This window comes from Schistocerca serialis, chromosome 4, assembly GCF_023864345.2.
Source record: "Schistocerca serialis cubense isolate TAMUIC-IGC-003099 chromosome 4, iqSchSeri2.2, whole genome shotgun sequence".
NCBI classification, from domain to species: Eukaryota; Metazoa; Arthropoda; class Insecta; order Orthoptera; family Acrididae; genus Schistocerca; species Schistocerca serialis.
In genome coordinates, this window is record NC_064641.1 from 245,033,498 (window position 1) to 245,056,710 (window position 23,213).

The following is a 23,213-nucleotide window of genomic DNA, read 5'->3' on the forward strand; positions in this document are numbered from 1 at the left end:
ATCGGATTAGCAACAAAGCCCTCAGACAAATAAAATTTTCAGACAAAGTGGATAATTCATTCAAGAGAAATAACGTCTCAAATCTAGCAACTCCATGACGTTAATGTACAGCCCTGGTCCCAATGCAAGCAGCCATTCAGCTTGGCATTGATTGACAGTCGTTGGATGCCTTCCTGGAATATAGTTGTGCCAGGCACTTTAGATCCTCAAAAGCCCAAGCAGGTTTGAGGGCCCTGACCATAGCGCCACTAAGACTCCCAATCCTCCTGAAGTATACTCGTGCCAAATTCTGCGGCGTCTTAAATCCTCAAAAGCTCAAGCAGGTTCGAGGGCCCTGTCCATAGCACCCCTAACGCCACTAGTTGAGGAGAGATTGGATTAGCAACAAAGCCCTCAGACAAATAAAATTTTCAGACAAAGTGGATAATTCATTCAAGAGAAATAACGTCTCAAATTTAGCAACTCCATGACGTTAATGTACAGCCCTGGTCCCAATGCAAGCAGCCATTCAGCTTGGCATTGATTTACAGTCGTTGGATGCCCTCCTGGAGTATAGTCGTGCCAGGCACCTTAGATCCTCAAAAGCCCAAGCAGGTTTGAGGGCCCTGACCATAGTGCCACTAAGACTCCCAATCCTCCCGAAGTATACTCGTGCCAAATTCTGCGGCACCTTAAATCCTCAAAAGCTCAAGCAGGTTCGAGGGCCCTGCCCATAGCACCCTTAACGCCACTATTTGAGGAGAGATCGGATTAGCAACAAAGCCCTCAGACAAATAAAATTTTCAGACAAAGTGGATAATTCATTCAAGAGAAATAACGTCTCAAATTTAGCAACTCCATGACGTTAATGTACAGCCCTGGTCCCAATGCAAGCAGCCATTCAGCTTGGAATTGATTGACAGTCGTTAAATGCCCTCCTGGAGTATAGTCGTGCCAGGCACCTTAGATCCTCAAAAGCCCAAGCAGGTTTGAGGGCCCTGACCATAGCGCCCCTAAGACTCCCAAACCACCTGAAGCATACTCGTGCCAAATTCTGCGGCACCTTAAATCCTCAAAAGCTCAAGCAGGTTCGAGGGCCCTGTCCATAGCACCCCTAACGCCACTAGTTGAGGAGAGATCGGATTAGCAACAAAACCCTCAGACAAATAAAATTTTCAGACAAAGTGGATAATTCATTCAAGAGAAATAACATCTCAAATTTAGCAACTCCATGACGTTAATGTACAGCCCTGATCCCAATGCAAGCAGCCATTCAGCTTGGCATTGATTGACAGTCGTTGGATGCCCTCCTGGAGTATAGTCGTGCCAGGCACTTTAGATCCTCAAAAGCCCAAGCAGGTTTGAGGGCCCTGACCATAGCGCCACAGACTCCCAATCCTCCTGAAGTATACTCGTGCCAAATTCTGCAGCGCCTTAAATCCTCAAAAGCTCAAGCAGGTTCGAGGGACCTGTCCATAGCACCCATAACGCCACTAATTGAGGAGAGATCGGATTAGCAACTCCGTAGCGTGACTGCTCAGCTCTGGCCCCAATGCAAGCAGCCATTTAGCTTGGCATTGATTGACAGTTGTTGGATGCACTTCTGAAGTATAGTTGTGTCAGGCACCTTAGATCCTCAAAAGCCCAAGCAGGTTCGAGGGCCCTGACCATAGCGCCCCCAACGCCCCTAATTGAGGAGAGTTCGGGTGACCCTTCTGGTCACAGTAGGCTTTGACAAGCCGTAGACATTCTCGCCGTGTGTGGGTGAGCATTATCATGCTGAAATGTAGACCCACTATGGTTTTCCATGAAGGGCAACAAAACGGGGCGTAGAATATCACTGACGTACCGCTGTGTTGTAGGTACACCGCGGACAATAACGAAAGGTGTCCTGTTATGAAACAAAATGGCACCCCAGACCATGCATCACTCATGGTTGTCAGGACGTAGAGAGGGCGAGTATTTGTGCAGGAAATCTCCACACACGTCTTCGCTGGTCATCGGAATTCAGTTCGAAGCAGGACTCATCACTGAAGACAATTCTACCCCAGTCAATGAGATTCTAAGCCGAAGACAACCAAAAGCATCCTACTATGAAAAGAAATGGCACCCCAGAACATCACACGTAGTTGTCGGGCCGTACGGCGGGCGAGTCAAGTTGGTATCCCGCCGGTGCCCAGGACGTCTCCAGACCCGCCTTCACTGGTCGTCGGGGTCAATTAGAAGCGTGGCTCATCACTGACGACAGTTGGACTCCAACGAGATTCTCGGCCGAAGACGCGTCTGGGGACGCCCCAGACAGCAGTGGAGTATCAACCTGACTGTAGCCCGCCGTAGCGTCCGACAACCAAGTGTGACGTTCTGGTGTGCCATTTATTTTCACAGCAGGGTCCTTTCAGTTGTCATCCGCGTCACCCTTATAGCACAACGGTACGTCGTCACCCCGTTTTGTTGCCCTTCATGGCAAGCTATATTGGGCTTACATTTCGGCAAGGTTAAGCACGCCCGCACAAGGCGAAAGTTTCTACTGTTTGTCTGAGTCCTTGCCAAACTCTACCTTGGCCAACAAGGTCGCGTGATCTCTCCCCAATTGAAAACATTTGAAACATTACGGGCACGACCCTTCAATCACCATCTCGGTATTTTGACGATCCAACGCGCCAATTCGACAGATTTGTACCGATTTCCGCCCCATTCGGATAATTCCTTCGCGGTGCGGTTTTTCTTTTTCTTTCTTTCTTAGAGTGTAGGTTCTTCCAACACTTAGCTACATATAACACAATCCACTGACCGCAAGGTTGTCGAACACTTACCTGTAACTGATGGAAACAAACTATTTGATGATACCGAAGAACTTGACCGTGTTCTGTCTGATGTCAGATCTCAGCATACTTCTGTCCCAGCCGAGGCGGTCTATTTTTATTGCACGTAGCGTTCTCTCAGTAAAAGAAAACAATTTCTTCTCTGAATATGTTGTGAGTAACGTGGATTGAACTATTTGTGCAGTTGAACACCTCTTAAAAACAGATAAGTAAAAAACAAAAATAATTCCTGATATGTGTACTCAGGGTGAGTCGGAATACCCTCGGAATCACTCGAGATTTAAATATAAAAAGGAATTTTAAACGTAAATTATTTGCTAAAGACTGACAAACAAAAGAAGCTAATACTTTTGCTTAATAATGAAATCCTGATTTTAGCAATATAAGAAATAAGATTCATAGAAGAAAACTTACGGCATACTCAAAATTACAGAATTATTTAAGATAAACCAGTATCATATTATGAAAGGAATGGCGTTATTAGGTAAGGCTCTTAACTTTCACGAAGAGATAATAGACAGTATAACATAACTTAAACTAGATCTTAAACTAGATCTCTTCTCACAGTTAAATGAAAAAAGAAAAGAAAGGCATGCACATTCCTTAAGTGTCATGCACCAATAAATAAAGGCAGTAGGAAGAATCGAGAAAAAAAGAATTATTCTGAGATCCTGTGCGAACCGAAAAATCTAAAATCACACAGTTAGGTGACTCGAACCCACAAATACCAAAGAAAAAAAAAGTAGAACAGTATTATATCATCTGGCACATACAAGGAAAATCAGTACTACAGAAAACTCTACACTTCGATTAGGCAGAAACAAAAAGAAAATCATAGAAATAGAAAAATGGAATAGGTCGAGAAACATTGAAAACTACGAGCATTTCAACAACGAAAAGAAACATTTAGAATAACACAGAGAATCAAAACATTGTCTGAAAAATGACAACTTGATGAGACGCAAAAAAATTTCACAAAAATAATGCAGCACTTTGCACAATTATTTTTGCAGAACATTAGGATAGTGTTTCCTATTTAATATTTTTTGTCCTGTTCTTCCAAGAACTGACAGAAAATTCGGGTAATGTAACAAATTAAAGGCCTTGCAGTCACTAAGAATTTGCTTCAAAAGGCAGTCGCAGAAAGAGGTAACACTGCCATAAAAAATACGGAAAATTGTGAATTACTTGCAAAATATTTTCATTACTTTCAAAATATTTTCATAAACCGTTATACTGCCATGACTCAAGTTATAAATTAGAATTTTCAGACTTTGTGAGAATAAAGGAGATATGACACCAAATACTGAAGGCATTAAAAAAGCAGTTAAAGCTATGAAAAATATCAAGAAATTAAAGGAACATCAAGTATTATCAGTAAAACTTGGAAGAAAGAAAGAGAATATTGAAGCAAACTATCTGACATTCAGAATGACTTTTTCTGTATTACCTATAAATCATGAGGATTCAGAAGTGCAAGTCAATCTCTTAGAACAGATAGTCAGTAGACCACGTTGAATAATCTCTGAAAAAAAGCAAATTTATCGCCAATATATAAAATGTAACAAAGGTTTTACAGTCATTGGTCAAATAGAAAGGTCAAAAACTTTAGGTCTCCAGGAGACATTACAACATGGTAGTGAAACCAGCATGCCAATACACATAGGAATGCGTGGCACTGAAGTATTTTAACTTAGACAAACAAGAAATATTAGAGAGAAGAAGCACGAGCAAAGTTATTGGTCCAATAAGGAACACAGAAGTCTGGAAACTAAGAAGCAGTTATGAGATACATCAAAGTGTAGAAAAAAATAACGGAAGCAACAAGTAAAAGAAGATTGATGTTTTTTTTTACATTTATATAGGATGAATGACAACACGCTGACAAAGCTCTGGGAACAAATAATGACAAGCAGGATCATAGAAGTTAAAGATTTCGAAATACACAACATAAAAGCGGAAGACACAGCAGGAAAGATATTTTCAGAAGAAAAGTGTTAAATTTAGATGAATCATAAGGCAAAAGCAGTAAGAGGACTGGAGTGAAAGGGTCTGAAGAAAGAATAAAAAGAGACATGCTGAAAAGATTAAAGAATACTGAAGGAGGAAAAGAAAAGAACAAGTGAGAAGGAACTGAAATTGTCATGTGGTTCTTAATTGACCAAAACGGAAGGGGAAAAGAAGAAGAAGAAATGACAATTACTGGGCAACAGGGATTCAAGGTAACCCAATACCCATCTCCATTTACATGGAGGTTGTTCCCTTGATAAGGTCACGCTGATGCTGTCCTCCGGCCTTCTTCAGCAGCTCGGTGTTGACGATGCTTCATTCTCTACGGTTATGGTGTACTCATAGCTATTGAATGTAAATAAGCAGGAAACGAATTTAAAAGGAAATGTAAAGAGTTTATCAAAAAATCAGTGCTGTACCATTTTTAAGGTGACAAAAAGAAATTTTATAAACATTTTTGTTCGTCACCGACGACACGGACTGGACGTTACGCCTCAGAATTGTACATACCATTTCTTAGAGGGTTACTAGAATTGTACAGGGTATTTTAAAACACGACGGAAAAACTTCACGAATGGATTCCTCATATAACAAGAAGAAAAAAAAAAGGCTATATCATCCACATGGGCCTGGAAAAGCATAATTACCGAGTTATTAGAGTATGTTACTGTTACCTAGTGTATGCTGAAAAGTACTGTTTGCAGGAGAAATAGGTACGACGCCGGTTACAAATTTTACATAAGGATCAAATCATTAATCAGTGTGATATGGGTCTGAATATCTGCAGCATGCGCAGAGGAAGTACAGTGTTCGCCAGTTAAATACGTAGCTGTCAGCATATCCGTAGTTAGTAATAGTGGTGTGTATTTGCTCTGAAGTAACTCGTAAGCACGAGGAACGTTAGATGTATCCGTAGCCATCAGCAAAATTGTGTAGGGTTGGTTAGGAACAGCCTGTGCCTGTGGTTTGCACTGCAGAAACGTACACCGACAAAGAGCTCGCGATCATGCATTACATGTACGGTTTTGTGGATGGCAATGCATGGAAGGCACGTCGCTTGTACCAGGAACGCCACCCTTTAGAAAGATTTCCAGACACAAAGATATTTGAAGGAATTCATCGTTGCCTCTGTGAATGCGACACTTCCAAACGTCCGCCATCTGCCAGGCAGGGGATGGGGGGTGGGAAGGGGGGGGGGGTAGTCGGCGGCCAAGACGTACAACAGCACAGGATGATGATGATAATGATGACAGTGTTCGATTCTGGGGCGCTCAACTGCGCGGTCATCAGCACCCGTACAAAGTCCGAAATTTTACACAGTCCAGTTTTTTGCACAGTCCAGTCTAGCCACCGTCACGAATGATGATGATGATGATGATGATGATGGTGATGAAATGATGAGGACAACACAAACAGCCAGTACCTGTGCAGAGAAAATCTCCAATTCGTCCAGGAATCGAACCCGGAACCAGAGGCAGAGGTGAGGGAGCACAGGGTGAGGAAGCCTACTCAACGCTTTGGGGGAAACTCCTGGAATCAGCATAAGGCGGTCAGACTTGCAGAGGAATATGCCGAACATCACATCTGGAGACGTTTACGTGAAAACGTCCTGTATCCATACCATTTGCAGCGTGTACAAGCCTTGTCTCCTGCGGATTAACCTCAAAGAGTAACGTTTTATCAGTGGTTCCTGCTGCAATGTGTTCTAATACCCAATTTCGCGGCTGTTGTTTTATTCATAGATGAAGCGATATTCACAAGAAACTTTTTAATTTAAATGGTTCTATGGTTGTGATAACTTTAATTTTGGATTGAATGTCTCTTATTTTTATGTCTTTTGTTATACATATTTCATAACCAGCACATATGGGCGGATAAAAATCCCTATGCAGCTCTCAAGTATCCAATCGTCTCACCAAAAGAGGTTCTTCATTAACATGTGAGCAACCATTGTTGACGATTGCTCGTTTGAACCCTACGTCCTTCCAGGGAGACTTACTGGGCAGTCTTCACAGATTTCTTGTGTACTGCATTGCCTGAGTACTTACAGGACAGCTACTTGCATCTCGTCAATAACTGTATGTCATGTACGATGGTGTTCCCGCACATTTCGGTGTCTGCCCCGAGGCACCTGAACGCACGTTTTACTTAGTGCTGGATAGGCAGCGGTGGACCGACTGCTTGGTCACCCCGTTCACTTGACTTAAGTCTCCTGGACTTCCACCTGTGGTGATATGTAAAGTCTCTCGTGTATTCAGCTGCTGTTGTGGACGAACCTACTCTCCATTCACGCACTGTAGCGGCCTTGCAGACAGTACGAAATACACCAGGCATTTTCACTCGTGTTTGGAATTCAATGACGCGACTAACGGAGACCTGTATTCAGGCAGAAGGTGAATTTTATCGTTTCCTCTGATTCGTAGCCAGTGGGCACCAGCTGGCGTTACAGACATGCAGTGCAGTTTCTAGGAACTGACGGTCGAATAAGTCTGTAATGATTCATTTCCGAACCCATGTTGACATAGCATTTTTTCCTTGTTATTTGAGGAATCAATTCCTCTAGTGTTGCCGTCGAGGTTTGAAATACCCTGTTTTACAAAGCAATCTTTTTGATCCTATTGTCTTCCACACACGTAACGTTATCCCTCCGATTTTTATGTATTTCTTTACAAGGTCCGTAACTGACTGCACATTTAATTCCTGTCTAATACCAATGTTTCTCTTACGATCTAGATACAATTATGCCGCTGTATAGCGGAGAAACTTCGTTTCACTTCGTCTTTGTTGTTCAGAAGTTAAAGAGTCCACCTTTCGCATCCGTACAACGATAGCAGAAGAATGTAAGTACATAAAACTGCAGCCATTCACTGTTTTGAATAGTTATTTATTATTCCATGAACCGGTTTTCTAACCTTTTCAGGTTCATCTTCAGAATGTTTTCTGGAAGTTACATCGTTTTTTTAATATGTGTGAAATCTTATGGGACGTAACTGCTAAGGTCATCAGTCCCTAAGCTTATACACTACTTAACCTAAATTATCCTAAGAACAAACACACACACCCATGCCCGAGGGAGGACTCGAACCTTCGCCGGGACCAGCCGCACAGTCCATGACTGCAGCGCTAAGACCGCTCGGCTAATCCCGCGCGGTAGTTACATCACTATTTCTAGCGTAATGCTGGGTGCTGGCTCTGTGATAAGAAGATGGAACGTGCTTTAATGTATCGCCACGAGTATTGTTTATCTGTCGATGTGGATGCAAAATTTAGTTTTTTACTTACTGCGGCAGTATGGACGGCTTTTTTCTGTTAGTGTCAATCTGTCTGCTTCCATTTTGATGGCCAGTTAGTACACCACTTCACACGCTTTTCCATTCGGCTTCCTGGAGATGTGTAATTTCCGCGGTGTACGACTACACCATACTGGTTGCGATTTGAGGAGAATCGTGCAGATGTATGCACTGTGGTCAGAGAAAGCAGCGTCCACAGCTCAGCGTCTTGGATATCAGGTGCTAATTTCCAAGAGACGTAAACCCTATTAAGTCGACTTTTCTAATGGCTCGTTTGATGTGTGGGGCCGTGGGTATTGCCTTCTCTTCACATGTGTCGCTGAGCTGGAGGTCTCTGACGATCAATCGGAAGTATTAAACTGAGGCCCTTGATCTTTCTGTTGTAATACATAGCTGAAGTCGCCTCCACATATGCAACTATCATAATGCCCTAAGAACAACAGGGCAATATCTTTGGAGTAGAATGTGGCTCCCTGCTGGTGGTGGCTGGAACCAGATGATGCATAGATGTTGATGATATGCGTGCCCATGGTGGTGAAGACCATGCTTCGTGCTGTTGGGAGAATGTTGAGATCGATAATGGAGGTTCCTTTATGAACATATGCAACCACGCCTTTGCCAAGGGGGTCACTGGCAGAGGTGTAAGGTATGTATCCGGCAATGCGGGACGGAGCAGCCAGTTGTGCTTCTTGTAAGAATTCAATGTCAACGTCAGATGCCCAGATCATGTCTTGTTACAGAGATAACTTCGAGGGCGAACTGATGTCGTTGGTATTGATCGTTGCAATCCTGTATGATATCGGCAATTAAGGTGAGATTTGGTATTACTTTGTAGGTAATCGAGGGTGAACAAGGAGGTCACTGATTATCCCGTCCAGCCAGCAAAATTGCAGCCCAGATTTGTTTAAGTCGTGGCTACTTGAGGTCCCACCGCCAACTGGGGGTCAGAATCAATTTCGATGTCATCACTCCACGCGGAACTGTGGAGTCCCGGTAAATCGTCGGTTCGCTCCTGCGATATGGGGTGCTTGACTGATGAAGAAGCGGCAAAAGGGACAGACGCATTCTCCGTTCTACAATCCTTTGACTTGCTGTAAGGACTTGGGGCTGTTCGTCGGAGTTGGGTTACTTTGCTGTTCTCGACTGCAGTCAACTCGCGGTCGTCCTGCATGGGCACTGCAAGCGCGGTGTCATCGAGAGGAGAGGCATCTGAGACTGTGCGAAATCTACGTCTACAGGCTTGGGTGACTGCTGCCTCCATGACCGGCCTTCAACGTCGGAAGACGGGAATGACTCGCGTCGTTCCGGCACAAAGCTGTCACCTGTACTATCGTGGATGTAAACTTCATCGTGTCATCGGAGAGGTAACAGGCTTCCTCAGGCAGTGGTGCCGGTGGTGTCGATAGTGCCGTTTGTTGCTGAGGAGGTTGTGCAATGGCTGTGACAGTGGTGTCCGATAATGGCTCTGATACAGGATCCAGGCAGTGGTGCGAAGTTCCAGGAACAACGAAAGCCATTGCGTAGGAGATTGGAAGGGACATCAGATGTCATGCGGTTATCACATCAGAGGCTCGCAGTTGTGTAATGTGACACTGGAGACATTCTGTTCGAGCTCGCCCTTCCTCGCCAGATCCTGAGTAAGTCCAGAACTGGTCGCCATAAGTTACGACCGCGTGGCAGCCGCGTTTGTGGAGGTTGGATAGCACATCTTAATGGAAGCCTATGGTTATCTGGCGGACGTCTTTGAGGACCGGGTATGTTCGAAATAGTATCCACCGTTCGGATACATGGCCGCGAACAGTGCCATAAGGACGCAAGGCGTCCACGACGTCGGCCTCTGGGAGTTCGAAAGGCAGTTCAAAGACCTGAATTGTCCACGTGCCTAATCCTGCACGGTCGACCGTCACCGGTTGCGTGTTCCGAAGGATCTTACAAGTCGCTACAGAGATGATTTTTACATAGGCTGTGCTGTGCAGTATTGCTAAGTGGATGTCCACTACGTCGTTCGCCGGGATTTTGACTACATCACGCAGAATGCGCTCTACGTCGAGCGTCTTTGGTCTTGCATTGTCATTGCAGCACGTGAAATGGGATATTGATTTACGGAATCTATTCGTCATTGCTCTGGAGTACTGGACGGCGCGCAAGTAACGACCGCCGTAAGTGAACAAAATTAGCAAGCGCTCTCCGTTGGCGGTAATACGAGACTTCCGCACTGATCGGCTGCTAAAGCCAGTCGACTCACTATCCGTCCTCACTGCTTTACTTCCGCCAGTACCTCGTCTCCTACCTTCCAGACTCCAGAGAACTCCTGCGAACTTAGCAAGACTAGAGCGAGAAGGTTTCCTGAGTGAAATTTTCACTGTGTAGCGGAAAGTGCGCTGATATGAAACTTCATGCCGGCCGAAGTGGCCGTGCGGTTAAAGGCGCTGCAGTCTGGAACCGCAAGACCGCTACGGTCGCAGGTTCGAATCCTGCCTCGGGCATGGATGTTTGTGATGTCCTTAGGTTAGTTAGGTTTAACTAGTTCTAAGTTCTAGGGGACTAATGACCTCAGAAGTTGAGTCCCATAGTGCTCAGAGCCATTTGAAACTTCATGATAGATTAAAACCGTATACCGGATCGAGACTCGAACTCGGGACCAGTGTCTTCTGTCGGTAATTGTTCTAACGACTGAGCTACCTGAGCACGACTGACGACCCCTCCTTAGAGCTTTACTTCCGCCAGTATCTCGTCTCCTACATTCCAAAATTCACAGAAGATATTCTGCGAAAACCATGTCCCCACAGTATCCTTTCTAGCAGGAGCGCTAGTCTTGCAAATGCGCAGGAGAGCTTCTGTGAAGTTTGGAAGGTAAAGCTGTGAGGAGGGGGTCGTGAGTTTTGTTTGGATAGCTCAGTCGGCAGTCGGCCTTAGGCTGTGGAGCGGTGCGGTACGTCCCGGCTATTCCGTGTCTCACTTCCGGGCCTGTTGTTCACCGCGCCACCGCGCTAGTGTTGAGTGTTATAGTAACGGTCGTGACATCCCATGGCTCTTTCGAATCGGAAAGCGTTTATCAAGCTGCAGTTTGACACAACGTACTCTAGATCCAAGGCCTACGACCGAAAGAGCTGCTGGGAATCCACTTGTCTATTATCTCCAGCGTTGTACACTCCTGGAAATGGAAAAAAGAACACATTGACACCGGTGTGTCAGACTCACCATACTTGCTCCGGACACTGCGAGAGGGCTGTACAAGCAATGATCACACGCACGGCACAGCGGACACACCAGGAACCGCGGTGTTGGCCGTCGAATGGCGCTAGCTGCGCAGCATTTGTGCACCGCCGCCGTCAGTGTCAGCCAGTTTGCCGTGGCATACGGAGCTCCATCGCAGTCTTTAACACTGGTAGCATGCCGCGACAGCGTGGACGTGAACCGTATATGCAGTTGACGGACTTTGAGCGAGGGCGTATAGTGGGCATGCGGGAGGCCGGGTGGACGTACCGCCGAATTGCTCAACACGTGGGGCGTGAGGTCTCCACAGTACATCGATGTTGTCGCCAGTGGTCGGCGGAAGGTGCACGTGCCCGTCGACCTGGGACCGGACCGCAGCGACACACGGATGCACGCCAAGACCGTAGGATCCTACGCAGTGCCGTAGGGGACCGCACCGCCACTTCCCAGCAAATTAGGGACACTGTTGCTCCTGGGGTATCGGCGAGGACCATTCGCAACCGTCTCCATGAAGCTGGGCTACGGTTCCGCACACCGTTAGGCCGTCTTCCGCTCACGCCCCAACATCGTGCAGCCCGCCTCCAGTGGTGTCGCGACAGGTGTGAATGGAGGGACGAATGGAGACGTGTCGTCTTCAGCGATGAGAGTCGCTTCTGCCTTGGTGCCAATGATGGTCGTATGCGTGTTTGGCGCCGTGCAGGTGAGCGCCACAATCAGGACTGCATACGACCGAGGCACACAGGGCCAACACCCGGCATCATGGTGTGGGGAGCGATCTCCTACACTGGCCGTACACCACTGGTGATCGTCGAGGGGACACTGAATAGTGCACGGTACATCCAAACCGTCATCGAACCCATCGTTCTACCATTCCTAGACCGGCAAGGGAACTTGCTGTTCCAACAGGACAATGCACGTCCGCATGTATCCCGTGCCACCCAACGTGCTCTAGAAGGTGTAAGTCAACTACCCTGGCCAGCAAGATCTCCGGATCTGTCCCCCCATTGAGCATGTTTGGGACTGGATGAAGCGTCGTCTCACGCGGTCTGCACGTCCAGCACGAACGCTGGTCCAACTGAGGCGCCAGGTGGAAATGGCATGGCAAGCCGTTCCACAGGCCTACATCCAGCATCTCTACGATCGTCTCCATGGGAGAATAGCAGCCTGCATTGCTGCGAAAGGTGGATATACACTGTACTAGTGCCGACATTGTGCATGCTCTGTTGCCTGTGTCTATGTGCCTGTGGTTCTGTCAGTGTGATCACGTGATGTATCTGACCCCAGGAATGTGTCAATAAAGTTTCCCCTTCCTGGAACAATGAATTCACGGTGTTCTTATTTCAATTTCCAGGAGTGTATATGGTTAAGTTCACTGACGATGAGGTCTGCGACAAACTTCTCAGACGCTCAGCGGGAGGTTACAGATTCTGCCACTCTGACGGAAACGTGGGCGTGGTAACACTTGAACGTACTGGACTGGGAATGCAAAATGTGCGGGTGTTTGAGCTACCATTTGAAGTTCCAGCGGATTTGGTCATCCTTACTCTTGACCATATGGCAAAGACCTTGGCCATACGGCCGGAAAATATAAGATCTTCCAAACTTACGCTGTTCTTAACGGGGAGTGACAGATCGGTATTGAATTGCAGCGCTTTATACTTACGTATCTCACGATCGCTGGTTGCCGGGCGATAATTATTTACGACGGTCAGCCGAGGACCTGCTCTGGATGTGGACAGGTAGGCCACGTACGTACGGAATACCTGCAACGCCGCCTCGTGAAGACGCCCTCAGACGACCAGATTCGACCGTCGAGAGCGACCTCTTTGACGATTACGTATGTTGCGGCGGCGAGACGGAAGACGCCAACTGTCTAAGACGACCCTTCTATATTGGTTCAAGCCTTGGAGGCCCCTGCGACGGTTCCTGAGGAGCCCCCACCGTCTTCTAGCATCGATGCTTCTGTTGCCCTCTTGTCGGGCCCAGTCTCACCGCTACAACGACAAGACGACGTTGCGATGGAAGTTGAAGAACAGGATGGCGCGTCCACCACCTGCCCTGTGCTGTACACAGAGGCGAGACAGCGTAAACAGAAATCGCCGAAGCGCCATAAGAAATGGTTCATAACGACCGAGGCAGAAGAACGGCCCAAGGTACCGACGATCCGACTCTGCCGATCCTAACGCAACACATGGCTCGATGATTCCCTCCCTCCCCCCCCCCCCCCGCCCCCCCCCTCCCTACCGGCGGGACCGAGCGTTATGGGGATGCCGGAATTCACCGAATCCCCGCCTCCAGGGATGCACCCACGATACATCTTCCTCTCGAGACCCAGTGTTAATGACCTCCCTGGGGGACTGGCCGCAGGATATGGAGGTGCAGGTTGCGTTTCAGGACCATGACGATACACCGATGCCGTTGGTAACGTCTACGTTGACGGCTACCGAAGCCTAGGCCGGCATGACCTACACACGCTGCTTCCTATTTCTTCGCCCTAAAGACGCTCCACACCGCGGCTCCTGCCCACCTGTAATAGCAAGGACAGCCCTCGCGACTTGGTGGAACAGGCATACCGCCTCACCACTATCAATATCAGCGTCGTTACTTCTGTTCTCAACACCTGAATGCTGCAAGATACTTTACGTACATTACGAGCTGCGGATCTGGATGTTATTTTCCTTCAAGAAGTCCGATCAGGACTCTGTATCGATACCTACGGATATGACGCCTACGCTATGCTTTCAGATGTGGGCGGAGGAGATACGGCTATTCTTCTCAGGGAAGGGATTATGACAGTTGATGTATCCTATTTACCGTCGCCCTGAGGGGTTGCACTCACGGTTGATACAGTTCGTCTGGTGAACCTGTGTGCTCCTTCCGGCACCGACAGAAGGAGAGAACGCAGCACGTTTTATGACGAAGACAAGACTGCTCTTCCAGGGCAATGTCGACTACTTGGCAGCAGGTGGAGATTTCAGTTGTGTGCTCAGACCATCCGATCAGATGCCGCACTATACCACCTGCCTAGCACTTCAGGCGCTTGTGAAGGACTTGACTTTGTCAGACACACGGGTCATACAACGTGGAGAGCCGTTTAGATCGAGTTTACGTTACACGCGGTCTGCGGTCGGCAGCTGTCGACACTGAGATGTGGCCGGCAGTATTCACGGACAACCTATCGTGTGCGTGTACCCTCACCCTCCCCCGCCCCCGCCAACGCGTCCGACGGAGTAGAGGTCCATGACACCTCAATGTGGCCCTTCTTGCTGAGGTAAACTGCAGACGCGAAATTGAGTCCACTTGGAGCAGATGCCAACGGCGATTACCCGCCTACAGTTCCACACTTCAGTGGTGGTTAGGCTGTGTCAAATCCGCCTTGTGCCAAACATTAGCCAGCTATGGACGAGATAGAGGGCGCTGGTATACCGCGACCACTGAATTCTACTACACTACGCTCCGCAAATTGGCTGTGCAATTGCCGTCGCCGCAACGACAGTTGGCAGAACACCACGTTAAGGCACAGCTGCTACGTATCACCGCGGTACGTCTCGCTAATGTGCGGGTGTGGGAGAGAACAATCGATGATGTTAATGGAGAATGACCTTTCCTCCACCATATCATTCAAGACAGGAGAAGACACAATAGGGAGCAAATTACGCAGGTCGAGACGGAGGATGGACGACGAGCTGAGATGCAAATGGACATCGTCCGAGCGTTCACACAGTCATATACAATTATCTGCGAGCAGTCATACACAATTCTCTGCGAGCGAGAGTTCAACATGGAAGTAGCAGTCAAGGAAGACCTATCCGACCAACCCGTCTCTCGGAAGCCACTCTATGATGCTACACTCTTGTCGGAGGTGACTTTGGAAGAACTACGAGAGGCTATGTTGCGTTGTGCTCCCAACAAAACGGCAGCCCTGACGTACTCCCTCTTAAATTTTACGAAAGGTTTTTTTTATCCTATGGACCCAATGTGGGTCAGAATGTACAGAGAACTCCTGAATCCCGATTTTCAAGTGTCATCTGAATTCACTGATGGCCTCTTGATTCTGGTGCCCAAGCCTGATGGAGGTTGGCACCCACTTGAGTTTCAACCAATGACAATGCTAAACAATGACTACAAATTGTTGACACTCATCCTCCATGAGAGGCTCACATCTCCGGACGTGGTGGCCATTCACACTGGTCGAAACTGCTCCGGAGGAAACACTAATGTGTTTAAACTTTCTGCTATATTATTCGCCATTGCCCTCGAACCAGCTCTTCACGAACTGCAGAGACGCTTGGAAGCTCTTAGGCTCCACTCCATGACCTTTCGATGTGGCGTGTACGCCTATGACGTGATGTTCTTAGCACGGACTGGTGACGAAATATGAACGGCGCTTTCCTGACTCCAACAGTATGGGGCGGTGGCAGGCAGTGTGTTCAACCTACGGAAATTATGCTACATGGAGGTGGGACGTGGCATGCCTGCAGAACTGTATGTACCCCTGACAAGCTCCCAATGCTCAAATGTTTGGGGATATCGTTCCATCGCCAAATACAACGTACGACGGCCTTTAGATATCGTAAGGTCTTGCGACGACTCCGCACATAGGCTCGCCTCAACAAACTTACATCGTTGGACATTTTGCAACGAGCTCAGTATGTCAATGTGTACATGGCCTCTCGACCTTTTTCTTTTTTTTTTTTGAGGCATCAGGCTTTTGACTGGTTTGATGCCACCCGCCACGAATTTCTCCTCTGTGCCAACCTCTTTATCTCAGAGTAGCACTTGCAACCTACGTCCTCAATTACCTGCTGGATGTATTCCAATCTCTGTCTTCCTCCAGGTTTTTGTTCTCTACAGCTCCCTCTAGTACCATGGAAGTCTCTGATGTCTTAACAGATGTCCTGTCATCTTGTCCCTTCTCCTTGTGTTTTCTACATAGTCCTCTCCTCTCCGATTCTGCACAGAATCTCCTCATTCCTTACCTTATCAGTCCACCTAATTTTCAACATTCGTCTCTAGCGCCACATCTCAAATGCTTTGATTCTCTTCTGTTCCGGTTTTCCCACAGTTTCTCATGTTTCACTACCATGCAATACTGTGCTCCAAACGCATATTATCAGAAATTACTTCCTCAAATTAAGGCCTATGTTTGATACTCGCGGACTTCTCTTACCCAGGAATCCCATTTTTGCCAGTGCTAGTCTGCTTTCGATGTCCTCCTTACTCCGTCCGTCATGGGTCATTTTGCTGCCTAGGTATCAGAATTCTTTAACTTCGTCTACCTCGTGACCATCAATCCTGATGTTAAGTTTCTCGCTGTTCTCATTTCTGCTACTTCTCATTACTTTCGTCTTTCTTCTGTTTACTCTTAATACATCTCCTGTACTCATTAGACTGTCCATTCCGTTCAGCAGATCATGAAATTCTTCTTCATCTTCACTTAGGATAGCAATGTCATCAGCGAATCGTATCATTGATACCCTTTCACCTTGAATTTTAATTTCACTCCTGAACTTTTCTTTATTTTCCATCATTGCTTCTTCGATGAACAAATTGAACAGTAGGGGCGAAAGACTACATCCCTGTCTCACGAACTTTTTGATCCTAGCATTTCGTTCTTGGTCGTTCACTCTTATTATTCCCTCATGGTTCTTGCCTATATTGTAAATTACCCGCCTCTCCGTATAGTTTACACCTATTTTTCTCAGAATTTCGAACATCTTGAACCATTTTACATTGTCGAACGCTTTTTCTACGTCCACAAATTCTATGAACGTGTCTTGATTTTTCTTTAGTCTTGTTTCCATCATCAACCGCAACGTCAGAATTCCCTCTCTGATGCCTTTACCTCTCCTAACGCCAAACTAATTGTCATCTAACCCATCCTCATTTGCTTTTCCATTCTTCTGTATATTATTCTCGTCAGCAACTTTTTGGATGCATGAACTGTTAAGCCGATTGTGCGATAATTCTCGCACTTGTCAGCTCTTGCAGTTTTCGGAATTGTGTGGATGATGCTTTTCCGAAAGTCAGACGGTATATTGCCAGACTCATACATTCTACACACTAACGTGAATAGTCGTTTCGTTGTCACTTCCCCTAATGATTTTAGAAATTCTGATGTAAAGTTATGGATCCTTTCTGCTTTATTTGATCTTAAGTCCTCCAAAGCTGTCTTAAATTCTGGTTCTAATGCTGCATCCCCTGTCTCTTCTAAATCGACTCCTTTTTCTTCTATCACATCAGACAAATCTTCCCTCTCAAAGAGGCCTTCAAGATACTCTTTCCACTTATCCGGTCTTCTCTGCATATAACAATGGAATTCCGATTACGCGCTTAATGTTGCCACACATGCTTTTAATTTCATCGAAGGTTGTTTTGAGTTTCCTATATGCTGAGTCAGTCCTTCCGACAATCATTTCTTTTCCGATTTCTCCACAATTTTCATGCAGCCATATAGTCTTAGCTTCCCTGCACCTCCTATTTATTTCATTCCTCAGTGACTTATGTTTCTGTATGCCTGAATTTATCTGAACATTTTTGTACTTCTCTCTTTCATCGATCAGCCGAAGTATTTCTTCTGCTACCTATGGTTTCTTTACAGTTACCTTCTTTGTACCTATGTTTTTCCTTCCAGCTTCTGTGATTGCCCATTTTAGAGATGTCAATTCAACTGTATTGCCTGCTGGACTATTCTTTATTGCTTAGAGAACTTCAAGCGTTTTTCGTCATTCCTTAGTACTTCCGTATCCCACTTCTTTGCGTATTGATTCTTCGTGACTAATCTCGTAAAGTTCAGCCTACTGTTCATCACTACTACATTGTGATCTGAGTCTATATCTGCTCCTTGGTACGCCTCACAATCCAGAATCTGATTTCGAAATCTCTGTCTGACCATGCTGTAATATAACTGAAATCTTCCCGTATCTGCCGGCATTTTCCAGGTATACCTCCTCCTCTTGTGATTCCTGAACAGAGTATTTGCTATTACTTGCTGAAATTTATTACCGTCTCAATTAGTCTTTCTCCTCTCCCATTCCTTGTCCCAAGCCCATACTCTCCTGTAACATTTTCTTCTACTCCTTCCCCTAGAATTGCATTCCAGTCCGCCATGACTATTAGATTTTCATCTCCCATTTCATATTGCGTTACCCTTTCAATATCCTTATTACTTTCTCTATCTCTTTAGCTTCATCTTGCGATGTCGACATGTATACTTGAACTATCGTTGTCGGTGTTGGTTTGCTGTCAATTCTGATAAGAATAACCCTATGACTGAACTGTTCACAGTAACACACTCTCTGCCCTACCTTCCTATTCATAACGAATCCTATTCCCGTTATACCATTTTCGCTTCTGTTGATATAACCCTATACTCATCTGACCAGAAATCCTTGTCTTCTTTCTATTTCACTTCACTGACCCTTACTATATCTAGATTGAGCCTTTGTATTTCCCTTATCAGATTTTCTAGCTTTCCTACCGCGTTCAAGCTTCTGACATTCCGCGCCCCGACTCGTAGAACGTTATCCTTTCTTTGATTATTCAAGCTTTTTCTCATTGTCACCTCCCCTTTGCAGCCCCCTCCCAGAGATCCGAATGGGGGAATATTCCGAAATCTTTTGCCAGTGGAGAGACCATCATGATAATTTTTCAATTCAGGCCACATGTCCTGTGGATACACGTTATGTGTGTTTAGTGCAGTGGTTTCCAGTGTTTTCTGCATCCTCTTGCCATTGATCATTGCTGATTCTTCCGCCTTTTGGGGCAGTTTCCAACCCCAAGGGCAAGAGAGTGCCCTGAACCTCTGTCCACTACTCCGCCCTCTTTGTCAGGGCCGTTGGCAGAGTGAGGGTGACTTCTTATGCCGGGAGTCTTCGTCCGCCAATGCTGATTATTAATCAGAATTTAAATGGTGGAGAATTTCGAACCCGGGGCCGTGGACGTTTCGATTACGAATCAAAGACGCTGTCCTTAGACCACGTGTTATCGATGACAGATATGATGGCTTCCAGGATACAGGCAGTGTTCGGACACGTGGTGAACGCTGGTGCAGTTTTAAAGATCCGTTTTGTTACTCTTTCTTTACCCTTCCATAAAGGTGGTGTTGGGCCGGCCGGAGTGGCCGAGCGGTTCTAGGCGCTACAGTCTAGAACCGCGCGACTGTTACGGTCGCAGGTTAGAATCCTGCCTCGGGCATGGATATGTGTGATGTCCTTAGGTTAGTTAGGTTTAAGTAGTTCTAAGCTCTAGGGGACTGATGACCTCAGCAGTTAAGACCCATGGTGCTCAGAGCCAATTGAACCATTTGAAAGGAGGTGTTGGACTCACGTCAGGCATAGAGCGTTGGCGCTGTACCTTCGCTCAATGCGGCGACTCTGACTTTTACCTACAGACAGTCTTCATGGCGGCCTGATAGCAGAGGTGGCCCTAAACACGCTCTGCCCACCAGTACCTGTTGGACATTTATCGGCCTCACTATTGCATACTAGGACGTTTTTCCCCGAACACAGCTATATGTTGGGAGTTATACCGGAGACACAGAATCAGACAGCAAAGATTTGCTATAGTGTTCTCCAACGCTGGAATCCGGCCAACGACATTGTACGACGCGACCCAACGGTCAACTGGATGCGGGTTTGGCGAACCATCCATGCGCCCTTCCTGTGCGGTCGACGTATTATGTGGTCATTAACGAGAAATTTCCGATCCGATGAAAGGATACATGCCATTCTCCTAAATGACGATCCATTGTGCCCCCGTTGCGCGATAGAGACTAACACAGACTGAACTGTGGGCCCGCACGCGAGTGCTGGAAACTGATCCGCCAGATACTGGCTTACCTCCTACGCCGCCCCTTCGTTTCGATTGTGCCCTGCACCTCTTTCATCCCGACGTAGTCGGTTTCCCGATGATTCGAATGAATACTGACAGTTAGGTATAAGGAATGGCGATACACTACATGTACCGCGACGGCGAAAAGGAAGTCTTAGATTTGTGGCAATACGCGATGGACGAGTTCACGGTCTTTCTGAACAGAATGCAATACCGGAACCTTTTTGTTAACTATTTGGGGTCGTCATTTATGGACCCACCGCCCAGGCGTGAGAAGAAGTTGAATTGCAGACGTGAAGTTTCCACAATTCCCATACGCTAACTGAAACAGTCTCTGTGTGCAGCGGCCCCAGACACTACGACGGTTGACGGCTGGTGATGCCCATCGCCGCACACCCTCTTATCGACATTTCACCCCTCCTTTTGAGGCCTCTGCAGTGGAGGTCAGATCCGCGACACCCAGCGTTTAAGTCACGCGTTTTCTTGTGGGTGGCCGAGGAAAACATTTCATTTACGTCGCCGCTCATAATCGACACGAAGAGGCCTCAGGGGATGGGATGAAGGACTTCTATGAAGCCACCCCTTTCCTTGGGAAGTTGATTCCCACACATTTCGCGGTCGAAAACGACAGTTCGCACTGCGATGAGCAACAGGAAGCCGTTCTTGACAGCCTCTGACACTGCTGACACCCTCGGACGTTTTAACCTGTCTGTATGGAGACTGTGCGACTGCTTCCCCACTGAACATGATCACACCCTTTTGGAGTGCAGCGTCAGCGCAATTTTTCTCCTGTGTAAAGCATGGAACCATTAGGGACCGTTCAAAACCATTCGACGAAATTTGAACGCGATTCGAAGCAGCAAAGGGTTCCTATGCTTTTTCAGGCTCCTGTTTCACACCCTCCTGTAGCACGATCACAGAGGGGCACAACATTGATACGTGTGAGAATAAGATGGCAAAGGTCCCCTTCAATGGCATACACCGGCATTAATTGAGAATTTTAAAAACGTACTTTTAAAGAGAGAACCTGCAAAGTAGACTGAGACACCTACAGGTAGGCAATCACTTGCCAGACCTCTGAGACCAGTCGCCTGCCTACAGGCGTCTAGAAATACCTCGCCGTCGAAGGTTTTGCCAAAGTAGAGGGTCTCAGAGAGACCCTTTGCCGTTTTATTCTCGTATGTGTCAAAGTCGTACCCCTCCATAGTCACACCGCAGGAAGGCGTGAAACATGGGCACTGAAAAAACATAATGACGCTTCGCTGCTTCTAATCAAGTTCGAATTTCGTCCAATGGGTTAAAACGGTCCTTAATTGTTCCACCCTGTACACCAGATCAAAAATTGCGGTCGCACTGCAGTCCAAAGCGGCGTGGTTATGTTCAGTGGAGATGCAGCGCAACAGTCTCCATACCGAAGGGGTGAAAAGTCGGAGGGGCTCAGTAGTGTCAGAGGCTGTCAATAACGGCTTCATGTTACTCACCGCACTGGGAACTGTAGCTTCTGATTGCGAAATGCATGGGAATAAACGTCCCAAGGAAAGGGGGTGGTTTCGTTGACACCCTTCATGCCACCCCTCGAAGCCTTCTGGTGTCGATTCTGAGCGGCGATGTATATGACAAGTTTTCCTCGGCCACCCATAAGAAAACGAGTGATTTCAACGCTGGGTGTCGCGGATCTGACCTCCATTGCAGAGGCCTCAAAAGAAGATGGGTGTGTGACGACGGCAATTGGCAGCATTGTGGTGAAACTAGGTGCTAATGTATTATTATTAAACGAATTTACCAGTCAATGAACTTCTGAGCCTGACCTTTCTTTATCGAAAATGTGGATACCTTGCTTTCTGAAGGGTAGTCGGGCCCGAGGGTGACGTCGCAAGGCGCCACGCTTTCGTACCATTACAGGGGAAGATTGTTGGCACCCCTTGAACCAAATTTCAAACTTATGTGTCGAAATGGGAGACAATTACCAAAAAAAGGTTCCTTTAATTCCATTGCACAGCACATTGCATATGGGCATCGATTGCCTGCCTATTTGTTGTACGGAAGAAAGGCTATTGCTCATACCACTGTATTACTGGAAAACAGTAAGCCTGAGTTACTGGACGAATATTGGCTAACAGATGGATACCGGCAATGATGATGAACCAATAATTTTGCATTTATATGAGAAGGATATTAATAGTCTTGTTGTTTCCTTAGCACTGGAAAGACGTCAGCTGTGAAATATTTTGTTATAGAGAACAAAGGTTATTCTCTTACCACTCTTCTTCCCCTCAGCTGTGTTCATTGTTTTAATTTATTTTAAATCGATTTCGAAGCAACTGCATTTCCGAAATTTCCTGGCAGATCAAAACTGTGTGCCGGACCGAGACTCGAAATCGGGACCTTTGCCTTTCGCGGGCAAGTGCTCCATCAGAAGTGCTCTACTGGCAGAAGCGAAGCTGTGAGGACGGGGCGTGAGTCGTGCTAGGGTAGTACAGATGGTAGAGCACTTGTCCGCGAAAGGCAAAGGTCCCGATTTCGAGTCTCGGTCCGGCACACAGTTTTAATCTGCCAGGAAGTTTCATAACAGCGCACATTCCGCTGCAGAGTGGAAATTCTCATCCTGGAAACTGCATTTTCATCTACAGGCACTTTATCACTGTTATCTCCGTGATATGCTACCGCATGTACACAGTGTTAATGTGTGCAAAAGTGTGGTAACTATAAGAGTATTATACCGAGTGTCTTTCCTATGGGTCGTCAGGCGCATTTTCTGTGGTTTTTCGGTAGATGTCTGCAATACTGTTTCTACAACGTGTAGCTGGAGTCAGCCCAAACAAATCCTGCTCATCATGTCCAGCGTCCATTGTCGACCGGAAGCGTCGGTTTGTTTCCCATTACAAACAAAATGATTTATGAAGTGGTAGTTTACGTGCGATCCCCACTTAGTCTAGTGAGTTGTTCGTTTTATCGATTTATATTAACGGGAACAGTAAAACACGAAGAATAGCCAGTACTGCAGTAGCGACTGAGCAGCGCTTCTGCATGGCCGTAGCAATCAGTGCAGTCTAGGGCGGTGCCT

At 46.7% G+C, this 23,213-nt stretch overlaps 1 protein-coding gene across 2 annotated transcripts in view; it reads right to left on the reverse strand.

Annotated features, from left to right (window-relative positions):
* Positions 1-23,213, reverse strand: part of LOC126473641 (cationic amino acid transporter 4) — a 246,156-nt gene that overhangs the window by 221,771 nt on the left and 1,172 nt on the right. The window contains exon 2 of one of the 2 annotated variants that reach the window (XM_050100829.1): positions 4,252-4,326. The exons of the other annotated variant lie outside the window; for it this stretch is intronic. Coding sequence (XP_049956786.1) covers positions 4,252-4,262 — 11 coding nt within the window. The 5' untranslated portion in view covers positions 4,263-4,326. The remainder of the gene's footprint in view (positions 1-4,251; positions 4,327-23,213) is intronic. 2 annotated transcript variants of the gene reach the window in all.